The sequence below is a fragment of the Bufo bufo genome, chromosome 3 (assembly GCF_905171765.1).
Source record: "Bufo bufo chromosome 3, aBufBuf1.1, whole genome shotgun sequence".
NCBI lineage: Eukaryota > Metazoa > Chordata > Amphibia > Anura > Bufonidae > Bufo > Bufo bufo.
This window is the reverse complement of record NC_053391.1, coordinates 388,298,215-388,321,556: the sequence shown is the minus strand read 5'-3', so window position 1 is coordinate 388,321,556 and position 23,342 is coordinate 388,298,215. Positions and strand designations below refer to the sequence as shown.

At 41.3% G+C, this 23,342-nt stretch overlaps 1 protein-coding gene across 3 annotated transcripts in view; it reads left to right on the top strand.

The window, feature by feature from the left end:
- RPH3AL (rabphilin 3A like (without C2 domains)) overlaps positions 1–23,342 on the top strand; it is a 403,454-nt gene that overhangs the window by 165,500 nt on the left and 214,612 nt on the right. For all 3 annotated transcript variants that reach the window (XM_040424764.1, XM_040424765.1, XM_040424763.1), the window contains 2 exons: positions 236–365; positions 18,656–18,742. In XM_040424764.1, coding sequence (XP_040280698.1) covers positions 236–365; positions 18,656–18,742 — 217 coding nt within the window. The remainder of the gene's footprint in view (positions 1–235; positions 366–18,655; positions 18,743–23,342) is intronic.

Sequence of the window (23,342 nt, the reverse complement as noted above, 5' to 3'; positions counted from 1 at the left end):
TCCACGGCCCTGCAAAAAAGATAGAACATGTCCTATTATTGTCTGCATTCGCGGACAAGAATAGGCATTTCTATCATGGGGTTGGCCATGTGCGTTACGCAAAATACGAAATGCACATGGCCGGTATCTGTGTTTTTCGGACTGCAAAACACATACGGTCATCTGAATGAGTCCTTATACTTTTTAGGATATTCACTTAAGTGAACAGTTGAACATTATATGCTTTCACTTGTAGACGCCTTGTGGAAAGACTAGAAAATATGAGGAAAAATGTAATGGGAAATGGAATGTCACAATGCCTGCTATGTGGGGAGCACCTTGGAATACTGGGCACTACTTCTGTCTTTTGCCAAGACTGTAAAAAGGTAATTTAGAATACCTGTCTTCATAACTGAGATCTTCTACACCCTTCTTTAAATTCTCTCCCACTCTTTTCGATTTTCATAGACTTTTACCCCAAACTGGACCGCATACTCAAAATGCATTCACACTTGTGCTTTATAAATGGGTAAAATATGACTTTCTTCTCTAAAAGCCATCTTTTTTCAAATACAAGAAAATAAAGCCACAACCATTTTATGGCAAGTCATGAGCACTTGTCAGACAAAACTGAAAATGTTGTCTAAAATGCTTAATAAATGTGGTGTAAAACACAAAAACACCAGTCTTTTTAGAGAACATTGCATCAGAATTCTGGCACATTTTGTTTCATTACATATTAGAAATGTACATCTCATTCAATATCTTGCTGGCTTTTGAGGAAGCAGACTTGTAATGGCCTTGCCTCTCTTACCAAAAGAGCATTTATCCTTTACCATTAACTTGTGGCTATGGGTTACTCTGTGCGCTGTCCACATCCGTGCGGCTGAGCTGCTGATTATAGAATATGTCCTATTCTTGTCTGTTTTGCGGCACAGAGTAGGTGTTTTTTCAATGGGGCCTCCGAAAAGTGCAGGATGCACACGTCGTGTGAATGCATCCTTTAAAGGGGTTGTGCAAGAATGGGGTAGTCACTAACTCCTCTTATGTCATGACAATGGCCCATTTGCACAGCCCTTTAATGTGAAAGACGATGTGACCTGAAGACACACCAGTGCAGGTTGTGCTGTACCGCACCAAGTGGAAAGATAGCTGTGTTGATAACTGCAGAAAAAAACATTTTTATTCCTGCCAATCTGAGTGGAAATGCCCAGGGAGTTGGGTAACATGCAAGCCAGTAGGAGAGTGAGTTGTTGCCTCCTAAAGGGACTTTTATATTTGCCTGATGTCTCTCGGAAGACATGTATCTTCATTGAGAGACTTTGAAACAACCACTCTCCTTGCCTCTTCTAAGGCTCCATTCACACGTCCGTGGTGTGTTGCGGACCCGCAAATTGTGGATCTGCAACACACCCGCCCGGCGCCCCTATAGAAATGCCTATTCTTGTCCGCAAGCTGCGGACAAGAATAGGACATGTTCTATCTTTTGTGGAGCTGCGGACCTGAAGATCGGGGCCGCACTCCGCAAATGCGGACAGCACACTGTGTGCTGTCCGCATCCATTCCGTCCCCATAGAAAATTAATGGGTCCGCACCCGTTCCGCAAAATTGCGGAACGGATGCGGACCCATTTGCGGACGTGTGAATGGAGCCTAAGACTGTAATCACTAATCCTGTTGCCTGTTAAAAGACTGTTAGGCTGAGTTCACACGGGTGAGTTTTCCGCGCGGGTGCAATGCATGAGTTGAACGCATTGCACCCGCACTGAATACCGACCCATTCATTTCTATGGGGCTGTTCACATGAGCGGTGATTTTCACGCATCACTTGTGCGTTGCGTGAAAATCGCAGCATGCTCTATATTCTGCGTTTTTCACGCAACGCAGGCCCCATAGAAGTGAATGGGGTTGCTTGAAAATCGCAAGCATCCGCAAGCAAGTGCGGATGCGGTGCGATTTTCACGCACGGTTGCTAGGAGACTATCGGGATGGAGACCCGATCATTATTATTTTCCCTTATAACATGGTTATAAGGGAAAATAATAGCATTCTGAATACAGAATGCATAGTAAAATAGCACTGGAGGGGTTAAAAAAAAATATATATATTTAACTCACCTTAGTCCACTTGTTCGCGGAGCCCAGCATCTCCTTCTGTCTCCTTTGCTGAACAGGACCTGTGGTGACGTCACTCCGGTCATCACATGATCCATCACATGATCCATCACAATGGTGATGGATCATGTGATGACCGGAGTGACGTCACCACAGGTCCTGTTCAGCAAAGGAGACAGAAGGAGATGCCGGGCTGCGCGAACAAGTGGACTAAGGTGAGTTAAATTATTAATTTATTTTTAACCCCTTCAGCGCTATTTTACTATGCATTCTGTATTCAGAATGCTATTATTTTCCCTTATAACCATGTTATAAGGGAAAATAATACAATCTACACAACCCCGTTCCCAAGCCCGAACTTCTGTGAAGAAGTTTGGGTTTGGGTACCAAACATGCGCGATTTTTCTCACGCGAGTGCAAAACGCATTACAATGTTTTGCACTCGTGCGGAAAAATCGCGTGTGATCCCGCAACGCACCCGCACATTTTCCCGCAACGCCCGTGTGAACTCAGCCTTACGTCTCCAGCTTGTGGACCTACATGAGATCTGTAATTCCCCCTTGTTTAAGTTATGTCTGTGAGAAACTGTTTCCTTCCACCATCCTAGAGTGGGGAGCCACACAACTCATGGCTGAAAAGACCCTTCTGTAAGGCATCTTCACTTGTGCAATAACTAAATGTCAGACAATCTGGTGGCAGCCCCCTGTCCAGGTTCCCGCTAACTACTTCACAAAAAGCTCTGTAAATTGGTTTGACAAGACCTCCCTTTCGTAAAACAATACTGGTTTTATATAATATGTTTACCTTGTTCTACAGATATGCATTGTTGTGATTCTGGTAGTGCTATATATTTTTTGTTTACTACTTTGTTTTCTAAAAGTATTATTTTTATGAAAGTTGTTTGGGGCAGAGATAAAAATAATATATTAAACTCTATTGATTGAATTGACGATTTTGGGGCCCAGGGTGGACTTGAAACTATGATAGTTAAGCTGCACAATACTCCAAAGCATTATTACCTGTAAATGCAGAAACCACATTTGCCACAGGCAACTGCACATCCAAAAATTGGTACTGAGGACTTGTATCTTTAAAAAAAAACTAAGATTTAATAAATCCACATTAAAAACATCATAAATGCAGGATAAGGTAAATTAACAGGAACGTAAAAAATTGCTGCATTGTTTTCCATTTTTCCCAGCAAATGCAATGGACTCTACAGTGGAACCTATAATGCAATTGTGAAGAACCTTAAAGGGGTTCTCCGGGAATTAAGAAAATGAAAAAATTTAAATATCACTTTATTATAAATATATTCCCAAATACATTTCATTAGTTATAATGGCTCTTTTTGTCTGGGGAGTAATGATTAGGAGAAACAACCGTCCTATTAGTACACACAAAACCTGTCCTGATCACACAGCAGGACAAGTTACTTCACAACACTGAGGTAAAGAGCTGCCTCATCCTCGGCTCTGCCTGTCAGGGATTATGATCCTGAATACAGTTTAATATGATATTTAGCAGAATCTTTGTGGGAATGGAGTTCATGAGGAGACATGAAGTACAGAGAGGACAGACAGGACAGACTGTGGTAATGGAGACTGCACACAAGTGCTCTGTACAATTGCTCATGAACTCCATTCCTACAGAGATTCAGCTAAAGATCTTATCTATATTCAGGATCATAATCCCTGACAAGTAGTAGAGGAGGATGAGGCAGCTCTTTACCTCAGTAATGTGAAGTAACTTATCCTACTGTGTGTTCAGGGCAGGTTTTGTGCTGTCCCATTAGTTCACAGACATTTTGTTTCTCCTAATGATTGCTCCCCAGACAAAACGAGCCATTATAACTAATGTAAGGTATTTGGAAATATATTTATAATGAAGTAATATTTAAGTACTTTCATTTTCTTAATTCCCGGAGAACCCCTTTAACCATTTCCAGACCGGGCCATTTACCCCCTTCCTGACCAGGCCTAATTTTGAAAATCTGACATGTCACTTTATGCGGTAATAACTTTGGAACGCTTTTACTTAACCAAGCCTTTCAGAGATATTTTCTTGTGACACATTGTACTTCATTTTAATGGTAAATTTGAGTCTATATGTTTTACCTTTCTTTATAAAAAAAAAAGTGAAAAAATTCCGTTTTCTAAATTTGAATCTCTCTGCTTTTAAGACAGATAGTGATGCCTCATAACATATTTATTAATTAACATTCCCCATATGTCTACTTTATGTTGGCATAATTTTAGTAATGTAATTTTTTTTTTTTAAGACGCTAGAAGGTTTAGAATTTTAGAAGCAATTTTTGAAATTTTGAAGAAAATTTCCAAAGTCAACTTTTTTAAGGACCAGTTCAGTTCAGAAGTCACTTTGTGGGGCTTACATAATAGCACCAACCCATAAATGACCCCATTTTATAAATTTCATACAAAAATTTGTTCGCAAACAGTCGGTTGCTGCTGTGTATAGGGTTCCCATCCCAAGTAATATTTTTTCGAAGATAACAGCAGATAAACGTGATGTTCTTTGTGTTTTTCTTTTATTTTGATTTCAAATCGAAGCAAAGTAACATACGGCAGTACGTGTGAACGTTTTCGGCTATGCAAAGCCTTCCTTAGACACTAAGAAATTACAAAAATTTATAATAAAGCCATATGTAGATACTATATTCAATTGACAGCATATAGTTGTAGAAAAAAATAATAAGTAAAAATAATATACGAAAATAACATAAAATACAGATGTCGACACTATGGAATCTAGAGAAATGCACTTGTCCGAATCTCGAGTTCGTCTGGAGCCAAAATCACTTTTCCATATAAGATGAAGACTGCGTCGACCTATTACATATCTCGCAGAGGCGTCATATCAACTCAAGATCATATATTAAGGAATAAATATCCAGTTACAAATCCCAACATCCTGGATCTAATGCATACGTCATTTTAATTGAATAGTGCTGCATTCCAATAGTTTATACTGTTACTGGCATATTGGCATATTGACCCCTATTATATCAGGTCATCAAAAACCTAATCACATCCCCATACAATTTCAAGGCTATCCATAGTTTTCATATAATAACAAGGCCTTCCATCCCTTACCTGTGCCGCAGTAGATGTAGATAAAGTGAAGAAAAGTGGTGTAGTCACGCCAGAAAATAGGGAGCTATGCTCCAAAACACTTATGTGGGTGTATCGTCCTATACCCACAAGTCCTATTTCAAAGGGGGAAGCAGGATTGCGCCCTAATCGGTGGGCGGATCCTGCTCTAAACGCATGGGACACCGTGCGTTCCACCGGCCGGATGCGCATCGGCCGGTCGAACGCAACGGGACCGGAAGTTGCGTTCCAACGGCCGGAAGTACCCGGTCGTGGAACAAAAGATAGCTAGATAGCTCTAACTGCACGGACTGGGTATGAATAAGAATATAATAGGATACCTGTGTGTTGTAGAATATATTAGGTTATATCAGTCCTTCTCAATTATTTTCTGTCATGCCCCCCCTAGGAAGAAGAAAATATTTTGCGCCCCCCGCGCGACTGTAAATAGTATAATTTGTCTATAAAATTGTTATAAGTACACCTCTGCATAACACTGTATCCTATTAACGTATAAGAGAATAAAAAAAGAAAGAAATGTGGATCGGAGACACACTTATGGGGGGATCTGTGGATGACGGACACTTATGGGGGGATCTGTGGATGACGGACACTTATGGTGGGATCTGTGGATGACGGACACTTATGGGGGGGATCTGTGGCTGGCAGTGTTACAGGGGGATCTGTAACATACTGTTATATATGTGCCATCCACAGACCCCCCACCCCATAACAGTGCCATCCACAGACCCCCACCCCTTAACTGTGCCATCCACAGATTCCGTGTGCCCGCCGCCGCCGTTTAAAGTTATTAAACATGCCCCCCTCACTCCTAATAGTACCGTATATCCGAATTTCTTCTATATAATGCCGGCAGGCGGGCCGGGCGGCCGGCGCGTCCCTCAGTGACGTCACTTGTCTGCGCCGCCTGCTTCATTCATAAAGCAGGCGGCGCAGGCACGTGACATCACTGAGGGACGCGCCGGCCGGCCGCCCGGCCTGCCTGCTGGCATTATACAGAAGAAATTCGGATATACGGTACTATTAGGAGTGAGGGGGGCATGTTTAATAACTTTTAATTCAATAATACATTTTATATTAGTATACCGGAGGGAGCGGTGGGGCGGGGCTATAGTACAGTGACCGCACCGCCCCACCGCTATTGCCGGCCCCGAGCTCCTCCTCCCAGTCCCTCCCCCGGCCTCCGCTCCGTACATCGCGTCCAGCGCCTGCGCCGGCCTCTGATCAAACGGGAGATGAGCGCTTCCACAATGGAAGCGCTCATCTCCCTGCCGCATATTACACTGCGAGCTGTCGGCCGCCCGGCGCCCCTGTTGCTATGGCGCCCTGTGCGGCTGCACAGCCCGCACACCCCAAAGGCCGGCCCTGAACGAGACCCCCTTTATGGAGCCTGGCGCCCCCCCTGGGGGGCGCACCCCACTATTTGAGAAGCACTGGGTTATATGATTCTATATATATATGTGCGATCTAATACTAAAAATAAATACTATTATCATAGCTATAATGGAGAGATGAAAATCAGAATAACAGGGGAGATATTCAGAGATAAGGGGATAAAGAAATAAAGAAGAAAAATAAAAACTCAATAGGGATAAGGGGTTAAGAAGTATAGATATGAAGAAATATAGATAGAACTAGTAATGAATGGAGAAAAAAAGGGAAAAGAAAAGGAAAAAAGGAGAGACAGAACAGCAAAGGTGAAATCGACAGTATATTATGAAAAAAAGGATACTAGATACTAGCGGCACTTGGATCCAGGAGGAGGTTTAAAGGGCCTATGGAGAAAAAGTAGATATACATTAGTATATATGAATACAGTTCTCTACATGTTGTTAAATGCAATGGGACATCAATCCAGATAATATTTCCTAAAGAAAACTTTCATACTCTTTGTTCATACCCTTTGGGCTAAGGGTCTGTAATAAACGAATCCAGTAAGCTTCTCTAAGCTTCAGAATTTTACTTCTGTTTCTCCCCTGCGTGGTGGTGGAACGTGTTCAATCACTTGAAACCTAAGTTGTGAAATGGTGTGTCCGTGAGTATGAAAATGTGCAGGAACCGGCAATAATAGACTTTCCCGTCGTATGGTCGATTTGTGCTGACAGATTCTGTCACGTATTTTTTGTAAAGTTTCTCCAACGTATGCCAGTCCGCATGGACATTTGATGATATAAATTACGTAATCGGAATCACATGTGAAAAACCCCCTAATATCGATTGCTTTACCGGAATGTGGATGTGAGATGGTGGAACCTTTTTGAATATGCATGCATTGGGCACAATGTAGACATGAAAAAGTACCCCTCTTGGGAGTGGATAAAAAGATATGTTTGGGTATTTGCGTATCTGCCCTCGTATTATCCCGTATGTTCCTTGGTCTGCGGTTAAAAGGAAGGATCAAATTGTGGATTTCCTCCACCTGTGGAAAGCTTTACGTAGGAGTGGTCAGTGTCCCCGGATGACATTGAGGACTTTTTTTGTAGCAGGATGATATGTGTGTACAAATGGGATTTTTTTATCAGTACCTGATCGTCTGATTTTTCTCTCTTGCTTTATGTAGGATTTGAAAACAAAATAAAAGAAAAACACAAAGAACATCACGGTTATCCCATTTTAGAAATGACACCCCTCAAACTATTCAAAACTGGTTTTAGAAATGTTGTTAACCCTTTAGGTATTCCACAGGAATTGAATCAAAATAGAGGTGAAAACAGAATACCAGAATAAAGTGGTCTTACAAGGCAGAAAATACTCAAAACCCCATGTGATGTTGCGCATTTCTAACTGGGGGAGAAAATACTGCACATGTGGTCCATTGCTAACAGCAATCCCCAGCAAAAATGCATACAATGGAGGATGCCCGCAGAGGACCACATGTACCACAAAGACATCCTACACAGGATAGCCAAATGTGTGGATGTGATTGGCTAAATAAAACAGACATTTACAAAAAATGTTGCACTACAATGGTAAATGAAATTGACAATATATGGCTAAACCCTCACACTGATATTAAAATTATACTTTCGCCAATATATTCATATATCAAGAACATGCCGGAGCCCGTGCACTCCTTCAAGGTACCTCAAAGTGGCACGGGACCTAACGCTAACCTACCTGTGCCATATGGGCAACTACAGGGGCCGTATGGGCAATTACGGGGGCATAAGGTCTGACACACTGCGAACAGCTCCCAGTTACCTCCAGTGTGAAATCACACATACAATGGGAGGAGTGAGGAGGCTGTGAGTCCCACCTATCACTGACTCATGTGACGCAGGCCACACAGGTGCACCTGAATGTTACCCATAGATCAAAATCAAGGCACATTCAAACTTGGAATTGCCACACCACCATACGTGCATGTACAAACAGAATAACAGAATAAAATGGTCTTAGAAGGCAGAAAATGTGGTCTGCTGTGGGCATCCTCCATTGCATGCATTTTTGCTGGGGATTGCTGTTAGCAACATGTGCAGGATTTGTTCCCCCGGTTAGAAATGCGCAACAGCATATGGGGTTTTGAACATTTTCTGCCTTTTTATGCCCCTGTAATTGCCCATATAGCACAGGTAGGTTAGGGTAGGTCCTGTGCCACTTTGAGATACCTTGACGGGGTGCGCGGGCTCCGGTATGTTCTTGATATAAGAATATATTGGCGAAAGTCTCATTTTAATATCAGTGTGAGGGTTTAGCCATATATTGTCAATTGCATTTACCATTGTAGTGCACCATTGTTTTCAAAATGTCACTTTGTTTTTTCAGATTTCCATTTTTATAAATTTTTTCCTGGAACACATCAAGGGTTAATAACAAAACAAATCTCAATATTTATTACCTTGATTCTGCAGTTTGCAGAAACACCCCATATGTGTTCGTATACTGCTGTTTGGGCACACAGCAGCGCACAGAAGGCAAGGAGCGCCATAAGGTTTTTGGTGGGCAGATTTTGCTGGAATAGTTTTTGGGCACCATTTTGCATTTGAAGAGGCCCTGAGGTAACCCCACAGTGAAAAGCCACAAAAAGTGACCACATTTTGTAAACTACCACCCAAGGAATTTTTAAGGGGTGTAGCGAGCACGTCACTCAACAGCTGTTTCACAGAATTTATAATACTTGGGTGTGAAAATGAAAAATATAACTTTTTTTTTTTTTTTTTACAAGAAAATGGTGCTTTAGGCCCAATTTTTTTTTCACAAAAGATAACAGAAGAATATCCCTCCCCCCAATTTTCTACCCACTTTCTCCTGACTACAGTAACACCCCAATTGTGGCCGTAAACTGTTATTTGGGGATACGACATGGCTCAGAAGTGAGTGAGCGACATCTGGATTTTCCAGCATGGAATTTTCTGTCATGGTTTTTAAGAGCAATAACTTTTTAATTTTTTGTTGAATGAGCTGCGTGACTTCTTATTTTGTGCAAGACAAGTTGTAGTTTTTATTGGCATACATTTTGGCTTTCTGGCTGCTTTTTATCTCATTTTTGGGAGGTGAAGTCACAAAAAAAGCAGTTTGGTGTCATTTTTCATTATTTTATTTTTTTACACCGTTCACTTGATGGGGTTGATCATGTGATATTTTTATAGATCTGGTCATTACGGATGCAACGATACAAAATAGGTCTAGTTTTTATTTTTATGTTTTACACAATAACATTTTTAGAAAAAAGAAATCATGTTTTTGTGTTGCCATTTGTTTAGAGCCATATTTTCTTCATTTTTCTGGCTATAGTCTTGTGTGAGGGTTAGTTTTTTGCGGGACGAGGTGACGTTTTTATTGGTATCATTTTGGGATACATACGACTTTTTAATCAATTGATATGTTTTTGTGAGGCGACAAAAAAAAATGTTTTGGCATAATTTTTTTTTACACTGTTCACTTGATGGGGGAGATCATGTGATAATTTTGTAGAGCCAATTGTTACAGATGCGGTGATACCAAATATGTATTTTTTTATTTATTTGCATTTTACACAATAAGAGCATTTATAGAAAAAAATATCATGTTTTTGTGTTGCAATTTTCATAGAGACATTTTTTACTGGCTATGGTCTTGTGTGGGGGCTCATTTTTTGCGGGATGAAGTGAAATTTTTATTGCTGCCATTTTGGGGTACATACGACTTTTTGATTGATTAACATTATGTTTTTTGGGAGGTAGATAATGCACCTGGGGGGTAAAAACCCAAGCGCAGAATATAAAATCAGTGATACAGTCCTAACCTCAGTATCTGAGGAAAGGGATTTAGGGGTCATTATTTCAGAAGACGTAAAGGTAGGCAGACACTTTTTTTATAGAGCAGCAGGAAATGCTAGCAGAATGCTTGGGTGTATAGGGAGAGGCATTACCAGTAGAGAGAAGGAGGTGCTCATGCCGCTCTACAGAGCACTAGTGAGACCTCATTTGGAGTATTGTGCTCAGTACTGGAGACCAAATCTCCAGAAGGATATTGATACTTTGGAGAGAGTTCAGAGAAGAGCTACTAAACTGGTACATGGATTGCAGGATAAAACTTACCAGGAAAGATTAAAGGACCTTAACATGTATAGCTTGGAAGAAAGACGAGACAGAGGGGATATGATAGAAACCTTTAAATACATAAAGGGAATCAACAAGGTAAAAGAGGAGAGAATATTTAAAAGAAGAAAAACTGCTACAAGAGGACATAGTTTTAAATTAGAGGGGCAAAGGTTTAAAAGTAATATCAGGAAGTATTACTTTACTGAGAGAGTAGTGGATGCATGGAATAGCCTTCCTGCAGAAGTGGTAGCTGCAAATACAGTGAAGGAGTTTAAGCATGCATGAGATAGGCATAAGGCCATCCTTCATATAAGATAGGGCCAAGGGCTAATCATAGTATTTAGTATATTGGGCAGACTAGATGGGCCAAATGGTTCTTATCTGCCGACACATTCTATGTTTTCTATGTGAGCTCACAAAAAAAAAATCTGTTTTGGTGCAATGTTTATTTATTTATTTATTTTCTTTACAGCGTTCACTTCATGGGGTAGATCATATGATATTATTATAGAGCCAGTCGTTGCGGATGCGGTGATACCAAATATGTCTATTTTATTTTATTCTTCTATATTTTTAACATTTTTTAAATAACGGATTTGGGGGGAAATATTTTTTAATGTGAAACTTTTTTTTTTTTTTTTTCAAAACACAATTTTTTTATTTAAATTTTTATTTTATTTTACGCTTTGTGTCCTCCATAAGGTCATACAAGACCTCTGGGGGACATTTAACTTGATATATTTTTTTTAACTATTGATTTCTACTGTAACTGGGGATGACATAGTAGCCCCAGTTACAGGGGAAATACAGCCCTTAGAGAGGCTGTACAGCACTATGCAGTGCTGTACAGCCTCAGTGCATCGTTGATCGAGGTCTGTGGAAGACCTATCAGCTCCTGCACTCTACCGGCATAGCGCTTCCTGATCTGTATACACAGCGGTAATTGAGCGCTGTGTATACAGCGATCTAGAAGGCATGGACACACAGGAACGGTCCCTGCCTTCTCTCTGGGGTGCCCTGCTGTCATTGACAGAGGGCCCCCTGCTCGGCAGCTGTACGATTAGCGTGCAGCTGCGTTCTCTGAATGGACATTCCAGAACGTCCATTCAGAGATAAACCGACCGCCCAAGGACGTTTATAGTCAATGGGTGGTCGGGAAGTGGTTAAGGTCCCTTTACACGGGACAACAGAACAGCAGATTGTCAGGAAGGAAGCGTTCCTTACTGAAAATCTTCTGCTTGTTAGTGGAGCAGACTGCTGCATTAATATTCCGCAATTTTCTCCAGAGTATGTGGAGGAGAGATTGCTGATGCCACGATTCTTCCCCATACTTGCTGCTAGTAAACAACGATTTTTGTGTGTGCACAAACGATCGGATTACCCGATGAACAAGCATTTACCCACCAGATAATCGCTAATGAGCCGTCTTATGAACGATCATTAGGGGTTATCTTTTGGATTTTCTGCCTGTGTAAACAATTGTTTTTCAATCTTTTTATGTTGTCCCTTATAGTGAGATTGTGTCTTTTGTTGGCAATGAGATTAAAGGTTTTGACAAAGTTAAAATAATGCAACCAAATAGAAATGTCGTATTTCTCCAAAACTCAGCATGTAGTTATGTCTCAGGCAGATATGTAAATGGTTACGGGTGTGGTCTGATTAGACATTGGGTCTTTCCACAAAACAGCATGAAGATGCTTCTTTGTTACCCTATAAAAAGGCTCTCAGAGGCTACATTTGGTTAATGTACCTCTTGGCGAAAGATCATTGAATGCTAGACATGCCTTAAAATACATTTTGCCAAGTTGACAGACTTAGCACATCAGTGGACTGAGAGATGCAGAATGGTCGTTTTGATAAACTGCCCGCCATATAGGCTGTGCTGACCAAGCTGTTAGATGTTGGGAGCAGTGGTTACATCAGGACATGCACACATTGCGAACAGGCTGTGGACAGTCCAGACAGACCATCAGTAGAGAGGACCATTTGATCCACCAACAAGCACAAGCAGCTCCTACAGTTTAATTGTTCACTCCCCAGGCACAGGTGGCACCTTCGTTGCACAACTCTATCTCTGCCCGGACCATTTCCAAGCACTTAGCAGAAGAAAATTTGGTGTCATGACTCCCATGACATGCCCTGCCATTGACATCCAGCCACCATCTCCTTGGATTACAGTTGTGTCATGAACGAGAAACCTGGACTGCTATGGACTAGAACCATATTGTCTTTAGCAATGAATCAAGGTTTTTGTTTGGGATTTGATGACTATTGGGTTTGAGTATGGAAGTCTGGTGGTGAACGCTTCAATGCTGCCATTTCTGTGGAGCGAAACACTGTCCCAACTACTGGTATGATTATCTGAGGAGCCATCGCATAAAACAGTCACTCCTATTAACAGCTCTGTGATATTTGCAGGACATCCTGCAGCCACATGTGTTGCCTCTCATGGCAGGGCTTCCAACTGGCATTTTTCAGCAGGATAATGCGCACCCACATACAGCAGGCGGTTCCTAAAATTTTTCCACCAGATTGCATCACTTCCTTGGCCTGCCTGGTTGACACATTTATCGGATCAGTTGGGATACGAGCTTTGGCAACCTGCAAGTGTGCAGGATCTACAGGCCCAGCTGCAACATCTGTGGGCAGATGTGCTGCAAGACACCATATGGAACCTCTACAGCTCCATGCCCAGCAATATCTCATCTTGTATCCAGGCTAGAGATGGCCTTACAGCACACTAGAGTCTCCTTGCAATTGTACACTTTTCCCCAATAAACTTATACTTTCACTCTTATATTCATTCCATTACATTCATATATCATCATTGTTTTCTTTGTGCTTTATCTTTGTCAATGAGCGTGTGTGTGTGTGTGTGTATATATGTATATATGTATATATATATATATATATATACATACACTGCTCAAAAAAATAAAGGGAACACAAAAATAACACATCCTAGATCTGAATTAATTAAATATTCTTCTGAAATACTTTGTTCTTTACATAGTTGAATGTGCTGACAACAAAATCACACAAAAACAAAAAAATGGAAATCAAATTTTTCAACCCATGGAGGTCTGGATTTGGAGTCACACTCAAAATTAAAGTGGAAAAACACACTACAGGCTGATCCAACTTTGATGTAATGTCCTTAAAACATGTCAAAATGAGGCTCAGTAGTGTGTGTGACCTCCACGTGCCTGTATGACCTCCCTACAACGCCTGTGCATGCTCCTGATGAGGTGGCGGACGGTCTCCTGAGGGATCTCCTCCCAGACCTGGACTAAAGCATCTGCCAACTCCTGGACAGTCTGTGGTGCAATGTGACGTTAGTGGATAGAGCAAGACATGATGTCCCAGATGTGCTCAATTGGATTCAGGTCTGGGGAACGGGCGGGCCAGTCCATAGCATCAATGCCTTTGTCTTGCAGGAACTGCTGACACACTCCAGCCACATGAGGTCTAGCATTGTCTTGCATTAGGAGGAACCCAGGGCCAACCGCACCAGCATATGGTCTCACAAGGGGTCTGAGGATTTCATCTCGGTACCTAATGGCAGTCAGGCTACCTCTGGCGAGCACATGGAGGGCTGTGCGGCCCTCCAAAGAAATGCCGCCCCACACCATTACTGACCCAATGCCAAACCGGTCATGCTGGAGGATGTTGCAGGCAGCAGAACGTTCTCCACGGCGTCTCCAGACTCTGTCACATGTGCTCAGTGTGAACCTGCTTTCATCTGTGAAGAGCACAGGGCGCCAGTGGCGAATTTGCCAATCTTGGTGTTCTCTGGCAAATGCCAAACGTCCTGCACGGTGTTGGGCTGTAAGCACAACCCCCACCTGTGAACATCGGGCCCTCATATCACCCTCATGGAGTCTGTTTCTGACCGTTTGAGCAGACACATGCACATTTGTGGCCTGCTGGAGGTCATTTTGCAGGGCTCTGGCAGTGCTCCTCCTGTTCCTCCTTGCACAAAGGCGGAGGTAAAGGTCCTGCTGCTGGGTTGTTGTTCTCCTACGGCCTCCTCCACGTCTCCTGATGTACTGGCCTGTCTCCTGGTAGAGCCTCCATGCTCTGGACACTACACTGACAGACACAGCAAGCCTTCTTGCCACAGCTCGCATTGATGTGCCATCCTGGATAAGCTGCACTACCTGAGTCACTTGTGTGGGTTGTAGACTCCGTCTCATGCTACCACTAGAGTGAAAGCACCGCCAGCATTCAAAAGTGACCAAAACATCAGCCAGGAAGCATAGGAACTGAGAAGTGATCTGTGGTCACCACCTGCAGAACCACTCCTTTATTGGGGGTGTCTTGCTAATTGCCTATAATATCCACTTGTTGTCTATCTCATTTGCACAACAGCATGTGAAATTGATTGTCACTCAGTGTTGCTTCCTAAGTGGACAGTTTGATTTCACAGAAGTGTGATTGACTTGGAGTTACATTGTGTTGTTTAAGTGTTCCCTTTATTTTTTTTGAGCAGTGTGTGTGTATATATATATATATATATATATATATATATATAGTAGAAAAACGGACAGCACATCCAGTGGAAAATCGTGGGTTTAATAGCCCATGTGGGACAGTGAAGCAACGTTTCGGCTCGGACACAGAGCCTTTCTCAAGCATAAAACATAAGTGAAATACAGAGTATAAATAGCCAAACATTATTAAGGGGTGGAGCATACAATATACATGGTAATAACAATAAAAACACAATATCATAATACAGATCATTATAAAGTGACATACTATCATGTATGGTGATAATCACAAGAAACATAATTATATGTGGAATTAATCAAATAGTGTTCCTATATTACATAAAATCAAGAAGTCCCGTAAGTGATACCAATGATCATCAGCTTCTGTGTATAATCATATTCAAATAAAAATATCATCAGGTGGAGTAAAGGATAGGATCAAAACATACCCATCAGATACATCATCGGTCCACATGCAATCGATTACCAAACTTGGCGTGTAACAACTCGCAGTGCGCAAGCGCCAGGTTGCGTCCTGATTGTGTGATCTCATGCCGTAGCCGGAGTAGGCGTATTGTGAGCCTCCTCCCTTTACAGACGTAACAAGACAGGTCGCTGAATCCAACCTTCCAATGCGCATGCCCACATGGTAACATGTCAGGAAGCGCCATATTGGATATTGGCAAACTGCCCCAAGTTGTATAACTATTATAGTTACGGCCGGTAAGAAGCAAAATAAAGGAAGGGGAACCCCTTGTCAAAAGGGCACACCATCCCAATAGTGGGCATGCAATGAAAGCCCAACAGGCACTGCCGTGCCGATCGCTCAATTATGCACCGCCCCATACACGCCTCCCACCACAGCCAACACCAGGGTTCTCCTGACAACTACTGGGATACAGTGAGGAAATTATATCAAGGCACAACCTGGACAATGGCACAGGAAACATAAAAACAGTTTTGTATAATGATGGCATGGGATCACGATGTTATTCAGTAGGGTATGTTCGTATCTTCTCCAAATTACTCAACATCATTAATCCAAGATTCTATGAGAAAGGAAAAGAAAAAATCTTAAGTATATTTTTATATAATCACTTATGTTCAAAAAGCAATCACCACTACAGGAAAAAGAACAGAACATAAAAACAGGGACATTATAAGGCAAACCAACCCTTCAAGTATATAACCCCGGATTATAATCAATGTTTAGACCATTTGGTCTTAAAGTATTCAATGTGTGTATCCAGAACAACTCCTTCTTCTTTAATAGCAAATATCTGTTACCCGCTCGTCTAGGTAAAGGAATATAATCAATAATCCAACATTTTAGTACTTTCTCTGGATGATTCAACTCCACAAAATGTTTGGGAACGGGCAAATCCTGACGTTTTTTCCTAATGGTAGATTAGATACAATAGTTTACAGTAGTGAGAGCTGACATTGGTCCTGGTCCTAAATTGTCACAGAGCACCTTGACCCAGCGTAGTCAGGGCTGTTTCCCATGTCTCAGCTGTGTTAATTGTAGATACATTTGCAAGGGCAGATACTTCATACATCCAATCACTGATGTGAGTTATTTGATACCCTTTTACCTCACGTGTAATTCTTATTACGTGATGGGAGAGACCTCAACTGATTTGAAAACTCGCCTCAATAACCATCAATCTACCATTAGGAAAAAACTTCAGGATTTGCCCGTTCCCAAACATTTTGTGGAGTTGAATCATCCAAAGTACTAAAATGTTGGATAATTGATTATATTCCTTTACCTAGATGAGGGGGTAACAGAAATTTGCTATTAAAGAAGGAGTTGTTCTGGATACACACATTGAATACTTTAAGACCAAATGGTCTAAACATTGATTATAATCCGGGGTTATATACTTGAAGGGTTGGTTTGCCTTATAATGTCCCTGTTTTTATGTTCTGTTCTTTTTCCTGTAGTGGTGATTGCTTTTTGAACATAAGTGATTATATAAAAATATATATTTTCTTTTCCTTTCTCATAGAATCTTGGATTAATGATGTTGAGTAATTTGGAGAAGATACGAACATACCCTACTGAATAACATCGTGATCCCATGCCATCATTATACAAAACTGTTTTTATGTTTCCTGTGCCATTGTCCAGGTTGTGCCTTGATATAATTTCCTCACTGTATCCCAGTAGTTGTCAGGAGAACCCTGGTGTTGGCTGTGGTGGGAGGCGTGTATGGTTGGTGCATAACTGCACGATCGGCATGGCAGTGCCTGTTGGGCTTTCATTGCATGCCCACCATTGGGATGGTGTGCCCTTTTGACAAGGGGTTCCCCTTCCTTTATTTTGCTTCTTACCGGCCGTAACTATAATAGTTATACAACTTGGGGCAGTTTGCCAATATCCAATATGGCGCTTCCTGACATGTTACCATGTGGGCATGCGCGTTGGAAGGTTGGATTCAGCGACCTGTCTTGTTACGTCTGTAAAGGGAGGAGGCTCACGATACGCCTACTCTGGCTACGCCATGAGATCATACAATCAGGACGCAACCTGGCGCTTGCGCACTGTGAGTTGTTACACGCCTAGTTTGGCAATCGATTGCATGTGGACCGATGATGTATGTGATGGGTATGTTTTGATCCTATCCTTTACTCCACCTGATGATATTTTAATTTGAATATGATTATACACAGCAGCTGATGATCATTGGTATCACTTACGGGATTTCTTGATTTTATGTAATATAGGAACACTATTTGATTAATTCCACATATAATTATGTTTCTTGTGATTATCACCATACATGATAGTATGTCACTTTATAATGATCTGTATTATGATATTGTGTTTTTATTGTAATTACCATGTATATTGTATGCTCCACTCCTTACTCATGTTTGGCTATTTATACTCTGTATTTCACTTATGTTTTATGCTTGAGAAAGGCTCTGTGTCTGAGCCGAAACGTTGCTTCACTGTCCCACATGGGCTATTAAACCACGATTTTCCACTGGATGTGCTGTCCGTTTTTCTACTATTACTCTGGGGTAAGGAGTTACACCCTTGGACATAGAACCCGCTGCATATTTTTGTGAATTGGTGCTGCCATTTTTTTCTTTTTCTTTTTTTTCTTATATATAAATTTTATTGTGTGGGATGTGGTTAAAGGACGAACTTAAAGTGAGCAAATTAGAATCATTATGTACTGCATTACAGTACTTTTTGTGGTTGTAAGATGTCAGTAAGTCCTTTCATTTGCTAACTAGAAATGTTGACCTATTAGTTAAAGCCTACAATTCTCTGGCATCTTCTTAGTGTTTATATTTATTTGCCACATAAAATTCTTTTTTTTTTTCTTTTTAAACATTGTTAGTGTCTAGAAATAATATGAATGCTTTATCTGTTAATCTGTGTTCTGCTTGCTTATGTCTTAGAAAGTCTGCACAAAATGTGGGATTGAAACTGTCAGCAACCTGAAGCGGCCCACCTGGCTGTGTAAAATATGCAGTGAGCGGAGAGAGGTAAATTATCATCTTTTCATTTTTATTTTATACAGCTGCTTCCTCTACTCTATTGTTTTTATCTTAGATTTGATTTAATACAAAATATTGATTTAATCATTTAAAATCAACCTAAATACAATACACAGTATACCCCTCTAAACTTAAAGATAGATTTCTATATTTAAGTGATCACCATTACAATTCATGGAATAACAAAATTTTTATTTACTAAACATGTATTTAATAAAAACAAATAAACATGTCATTAATGTTTGTAAAATAAAGAGATTAGGCAACTTTGTTTGAGTCCGGGACTGCAATGAGTTATTATAATGAGTTTATTCTTGATTAAGTGCTATTAATAAGGAACATACTAGTTACTACTTGGTCCTGAGTAAGGATACATATATCTTAAATGCGTAAGCGATTGTTACAGTTTAGGATGGTGTACAGATGTTTTACTTGTGGAAATAAAGGAAGTATTTATTGAAGCTTTAAAGGGGTTTTGTCACTTCAGCATATATCATTTAGCATTTATCATGTAGAGAAAGTTAATACAAGGCCCTTACTAATGTATTTTTATTATTGCTTATATTGCTTCCTTTCCTGGCTGGGTTCATTTATCCATCACATTATACACTGCTCGTTTCCATGATTATGACCACCCTACAATCCATCAGCGGTGGCTGTGCTTGCATACTGTAAAGAAAAAAAAAAAAGCATCTGCCTATGTGAGCTCCCACAGTCCCGTCCACCAGAGTGGCCTCCACCTTTTCCTATATTGTGCAAGCACGACCACCACTGATGGATTGCAGGGTGGTCTGTAACCATGGAAACGAGCAGTGTATAATTTGAGTAAAAATGAATCCAGCCAGCAAAGGAGGCAATATAGACAATCACAATACATTAGTAAGTGCCTTGTATTAACTTTCGGTGCATGATGAATGCTATTTGCTGAAGTGACAAAACCTCTTTTAGAATGCTGGATTTTTTCTCTGTTTGGACTTGGCGTGCCTTCCTTTGTGCGTGTTCCTGCACCTTTGAAACTTCAGTGGGGCGAGCTGGTTTTAGGTTACATACTTGTTACTAGAGTTGTCGCAATAACCAAATTTAATTCGGTTTCAATACCAAGAAAAAGTATTGCTCTGCTCGATACCACGTAAAAAACAAAAAATCACAAAAAATACCCACACATGACGTTAATGTGTATTTTTTTGTGTGTGTGTTTTTTTTTTCTCAACTGATAAAACTACATGCCTCACATTAATAGTAACCCTATTAACTATGGTACCTCTTTACATAAATGACAACATGTGTTTAATGTGAGGAACATGATGGGTTTAGTTACTATTAAAGGGTTATTCCCATCTCAGACAATGGGGGCAGTGGGGAAGGTAGCAGCTGCTGGCAAGCGCTCTCCCCATAGGATTGAATGGAAGTGCACTGCGCTTGCGCGGCCACTCCCCCCCCCCGCTTGTATGGGGCCGATGGAAGTAGCTGAGCCAGCGCTCGAAAATTTTTGGCGGCCCCATAGAAATGAATGGAGGGCGGCTGCGCTTGACTACTTCTGTCGGCCCCCTAGAAATGAAGGGGAGCGGTGGCCGCGCAAGCGTGGTGCGCTCCCTTTCAATCCTATGGGGAGAGCTCTTGGCTGTGGCCGATCCCCGGATATGCCCCCATTGTCTGAGATGGGAATATCCCTTTAATGTGAGGCACATGATTTTATCAATTTGGACCTCTATATGCCCAACAATAATATATAACCCCATCATGTATATAACCCCAAGTTGTCCACTATGTGAGTGGGTACATAATGAGGTCATTATTAATGTGAGGCACATGGTGTTATTAATTTTAAACCTCCATGTGCCTCATATTAATAATAATTAATCCCATGTTGCTCATTATATGAGGTCCTAGCAATAAGCCCATGTGCCTCAGATGAGTACAGGCACACAGCATAAAGCACATATCTCCTCCTGCAGCAAGATCTTCCTGGATGCTGATAAGTTAAAGGACCTTTGATGATGTCATCACCATATGACCAGTAACAACTTGATGTTACTGGTCACCCCTCCCCCCCCCCCAATCGGCTGAGCCTCAATGAGAAGGGAGGGACGCGCTCCCTCCTTCTCCACTGTGTGGCCGTTTATGAGAACATGGCTTGCGCTGTGCTTTGCGCACACCATGTTGTTTAAAAGGGACTGATACTAAGCTGCCAAGGGACTGATACTAAATGCCAATGTCCATATCGTATCGAAACCCGGGTATCAAAATAACAAAAAAGTATTGAGACTTTGATATCCGGTGTAACTCCACTAGTTACTAGGTACTGACCTGACCTTTCTTGGCACATAGTGTACAAATTCACAACATTCAATATTGCAAACAGAACTTGCTGCATTTATTATGTTTGGTGAATCAGACAGGGGTTTATGTAAATTATGGGGAAGATTTATCAAGACAGGTGCTTCCTGTGCCAGTCTTGTTATCCCCTGCACTGTCGGATGATGCACCACATTTATGACGAGTCGAAGGCCTCATCATAAATTAGGTGCATCCTCCTGCAGTCCGTGCACCTAAACAGGAATCTGACAGCTCAGAGCTGCCTTATGTTTCTGGCTTCATTTGCACCAGAAAACTGGTGGAAATGAAGATGAATTTTTCTCAGCTGCTGGCCACATCCCTTTCAGACCCTTGTCGTGCCCCCTTTTGGAAAAGTAGTGAGGGTGGCGTAAAAAGAGCCACTTGAAACTTTTTTTTTTTTTCCAAAAGTCGCATTTAAAAAATAAAAAACGCACACGTTATGGCTTTTTAAAGCCACTTTTCTGGCGCAAGGGAAATGATAAATCTCCCCCTATGTGTTTATATGCAAATTTAGGAGAAACCGAAATAAGCTTTTGAAACATTCTGTCTGACATAAGCACAGCGCAGAGAATGTGCTCACATCTTATCCCTAACGGCACTAAGTCTAATCTCCTAATTATTACAACTCTAGTGGCAATTCTGTAAGAAGATAATAAATCTTACTATGTGTTTTTCAGTTTTAAAGAAAATCTGAGTATCACTTGTGTGCAAAGTTTACTTACCTATACTTAAAGGGGTAATGCCATGATTGATGTAAAAAATGGAAATAAGACATCATATAGTACAAGATAATGCCTTTCTAACAATGGTAGAACCAGCCCTGTACCTCACGTCGGTCCAGAAATCTCCACGTTTAATGCTCCAATTGCTCTGCTAGATTATCTTCAGTCTGGCAGCTCAGAGGGTGTGTCCTTTCTGCTGAAGCCCTCTCCTTGTAACTGCCACAGCTTCTAACAGAACATATGGCTTGTGGCAGTTGAAGATTTAGGCCTCATCCAAATTTCTGTGTCAGGGACCCGCCCGTGAAAAAAGTGTATGTGTTTCATCCGTGACGATGTCCGTGAAGGATCCGTGGTTCCTCTGTGTCCGTTTTTACCATCCTTATGTCATCCGTAATTCACTGACATTGCTCACCTGAAAATTTATTTCCAAAGAATCTCCTATCAGTCTTCAGTTAAAAACGGACACACCACGGATGCCAGACTTCTATGGGCGTGCTTGGTCTGCATCACTGATCAAAGTAGTGCATGTCTCCGTGATTTTGTTACTGACCCATGGTCAGTAAAAAAATACTGAAATGTGAACAGACACATTTAAAGTGTAACTACCATTTCACTACCAAAAATTAAATTCCTAAGGGTCTATTCAGACGTCCGTATGTGTTTTGCGGATCCGCAAAACATGGACGCTGGCAATGTGCGTTCCGCATTTTGCGGACCGCACATCGCCGGCACTCTCATGGAAAATGCGTTTTCTTGTCCGCAATTGCGGACAAGAAAAGGACATGTTCTATTTTTTGGCGGATCCGGAAGTGCGGATCCGCAAATGCGGATGCGAACAGCACATTCCGGCACCTTTGAAAATGAATGGGCCCGTGCCTGTTCGGCTAAATTGCAGAAAGGATGCGGATCCATTTTGCGGACGTGTGAATGGACCCTAACATATGTGTTGCTGAAGGGAAGATATTCATAAAGCTTTATTTTTTTTGTTCATTTTACCTTTTTGATGTCTGTATTCAGCCCTTAGCAACCCTATTTTTCTGTGCCTCCATTTCAGCATCTTCCTAAGATGGCCTCTGCTGCACTAGCTGTGGTGATCTTTTCCATGTCCTTGAGGCCATCCTATATTTCCCTCACTTCCCATAAGCCTTTGCTCTCCTCACGTGAACTAGCAGGACCAATCAGAATGCAGATAACCTCCCCACTACCCCAGAGCAGTGTGTATCCTCTCACATATAGCTAACCAGAGACAGACCAGACCAATCAGAATGCAGATAACCTCCCCCACTACCCCAGTGTGTATCCGCTTACATACAGCTAACAAGAGACAAGCCCTGCAATTACATGAAATCAGTAAGCATTTGTTTTAGCCTCTTAATAGTCACATTAAAAGTTTTTTTAGGAACCATTTTGGGGTGTATATATAGTGTATTAAATAACTTATCATTTTATTTTTAGGGGGTAAGATAAAGACACAAAATTCCACAAAAAAATGTAAAAATTGCTTTGACAGCGTCCACTGTGTGGTAAAA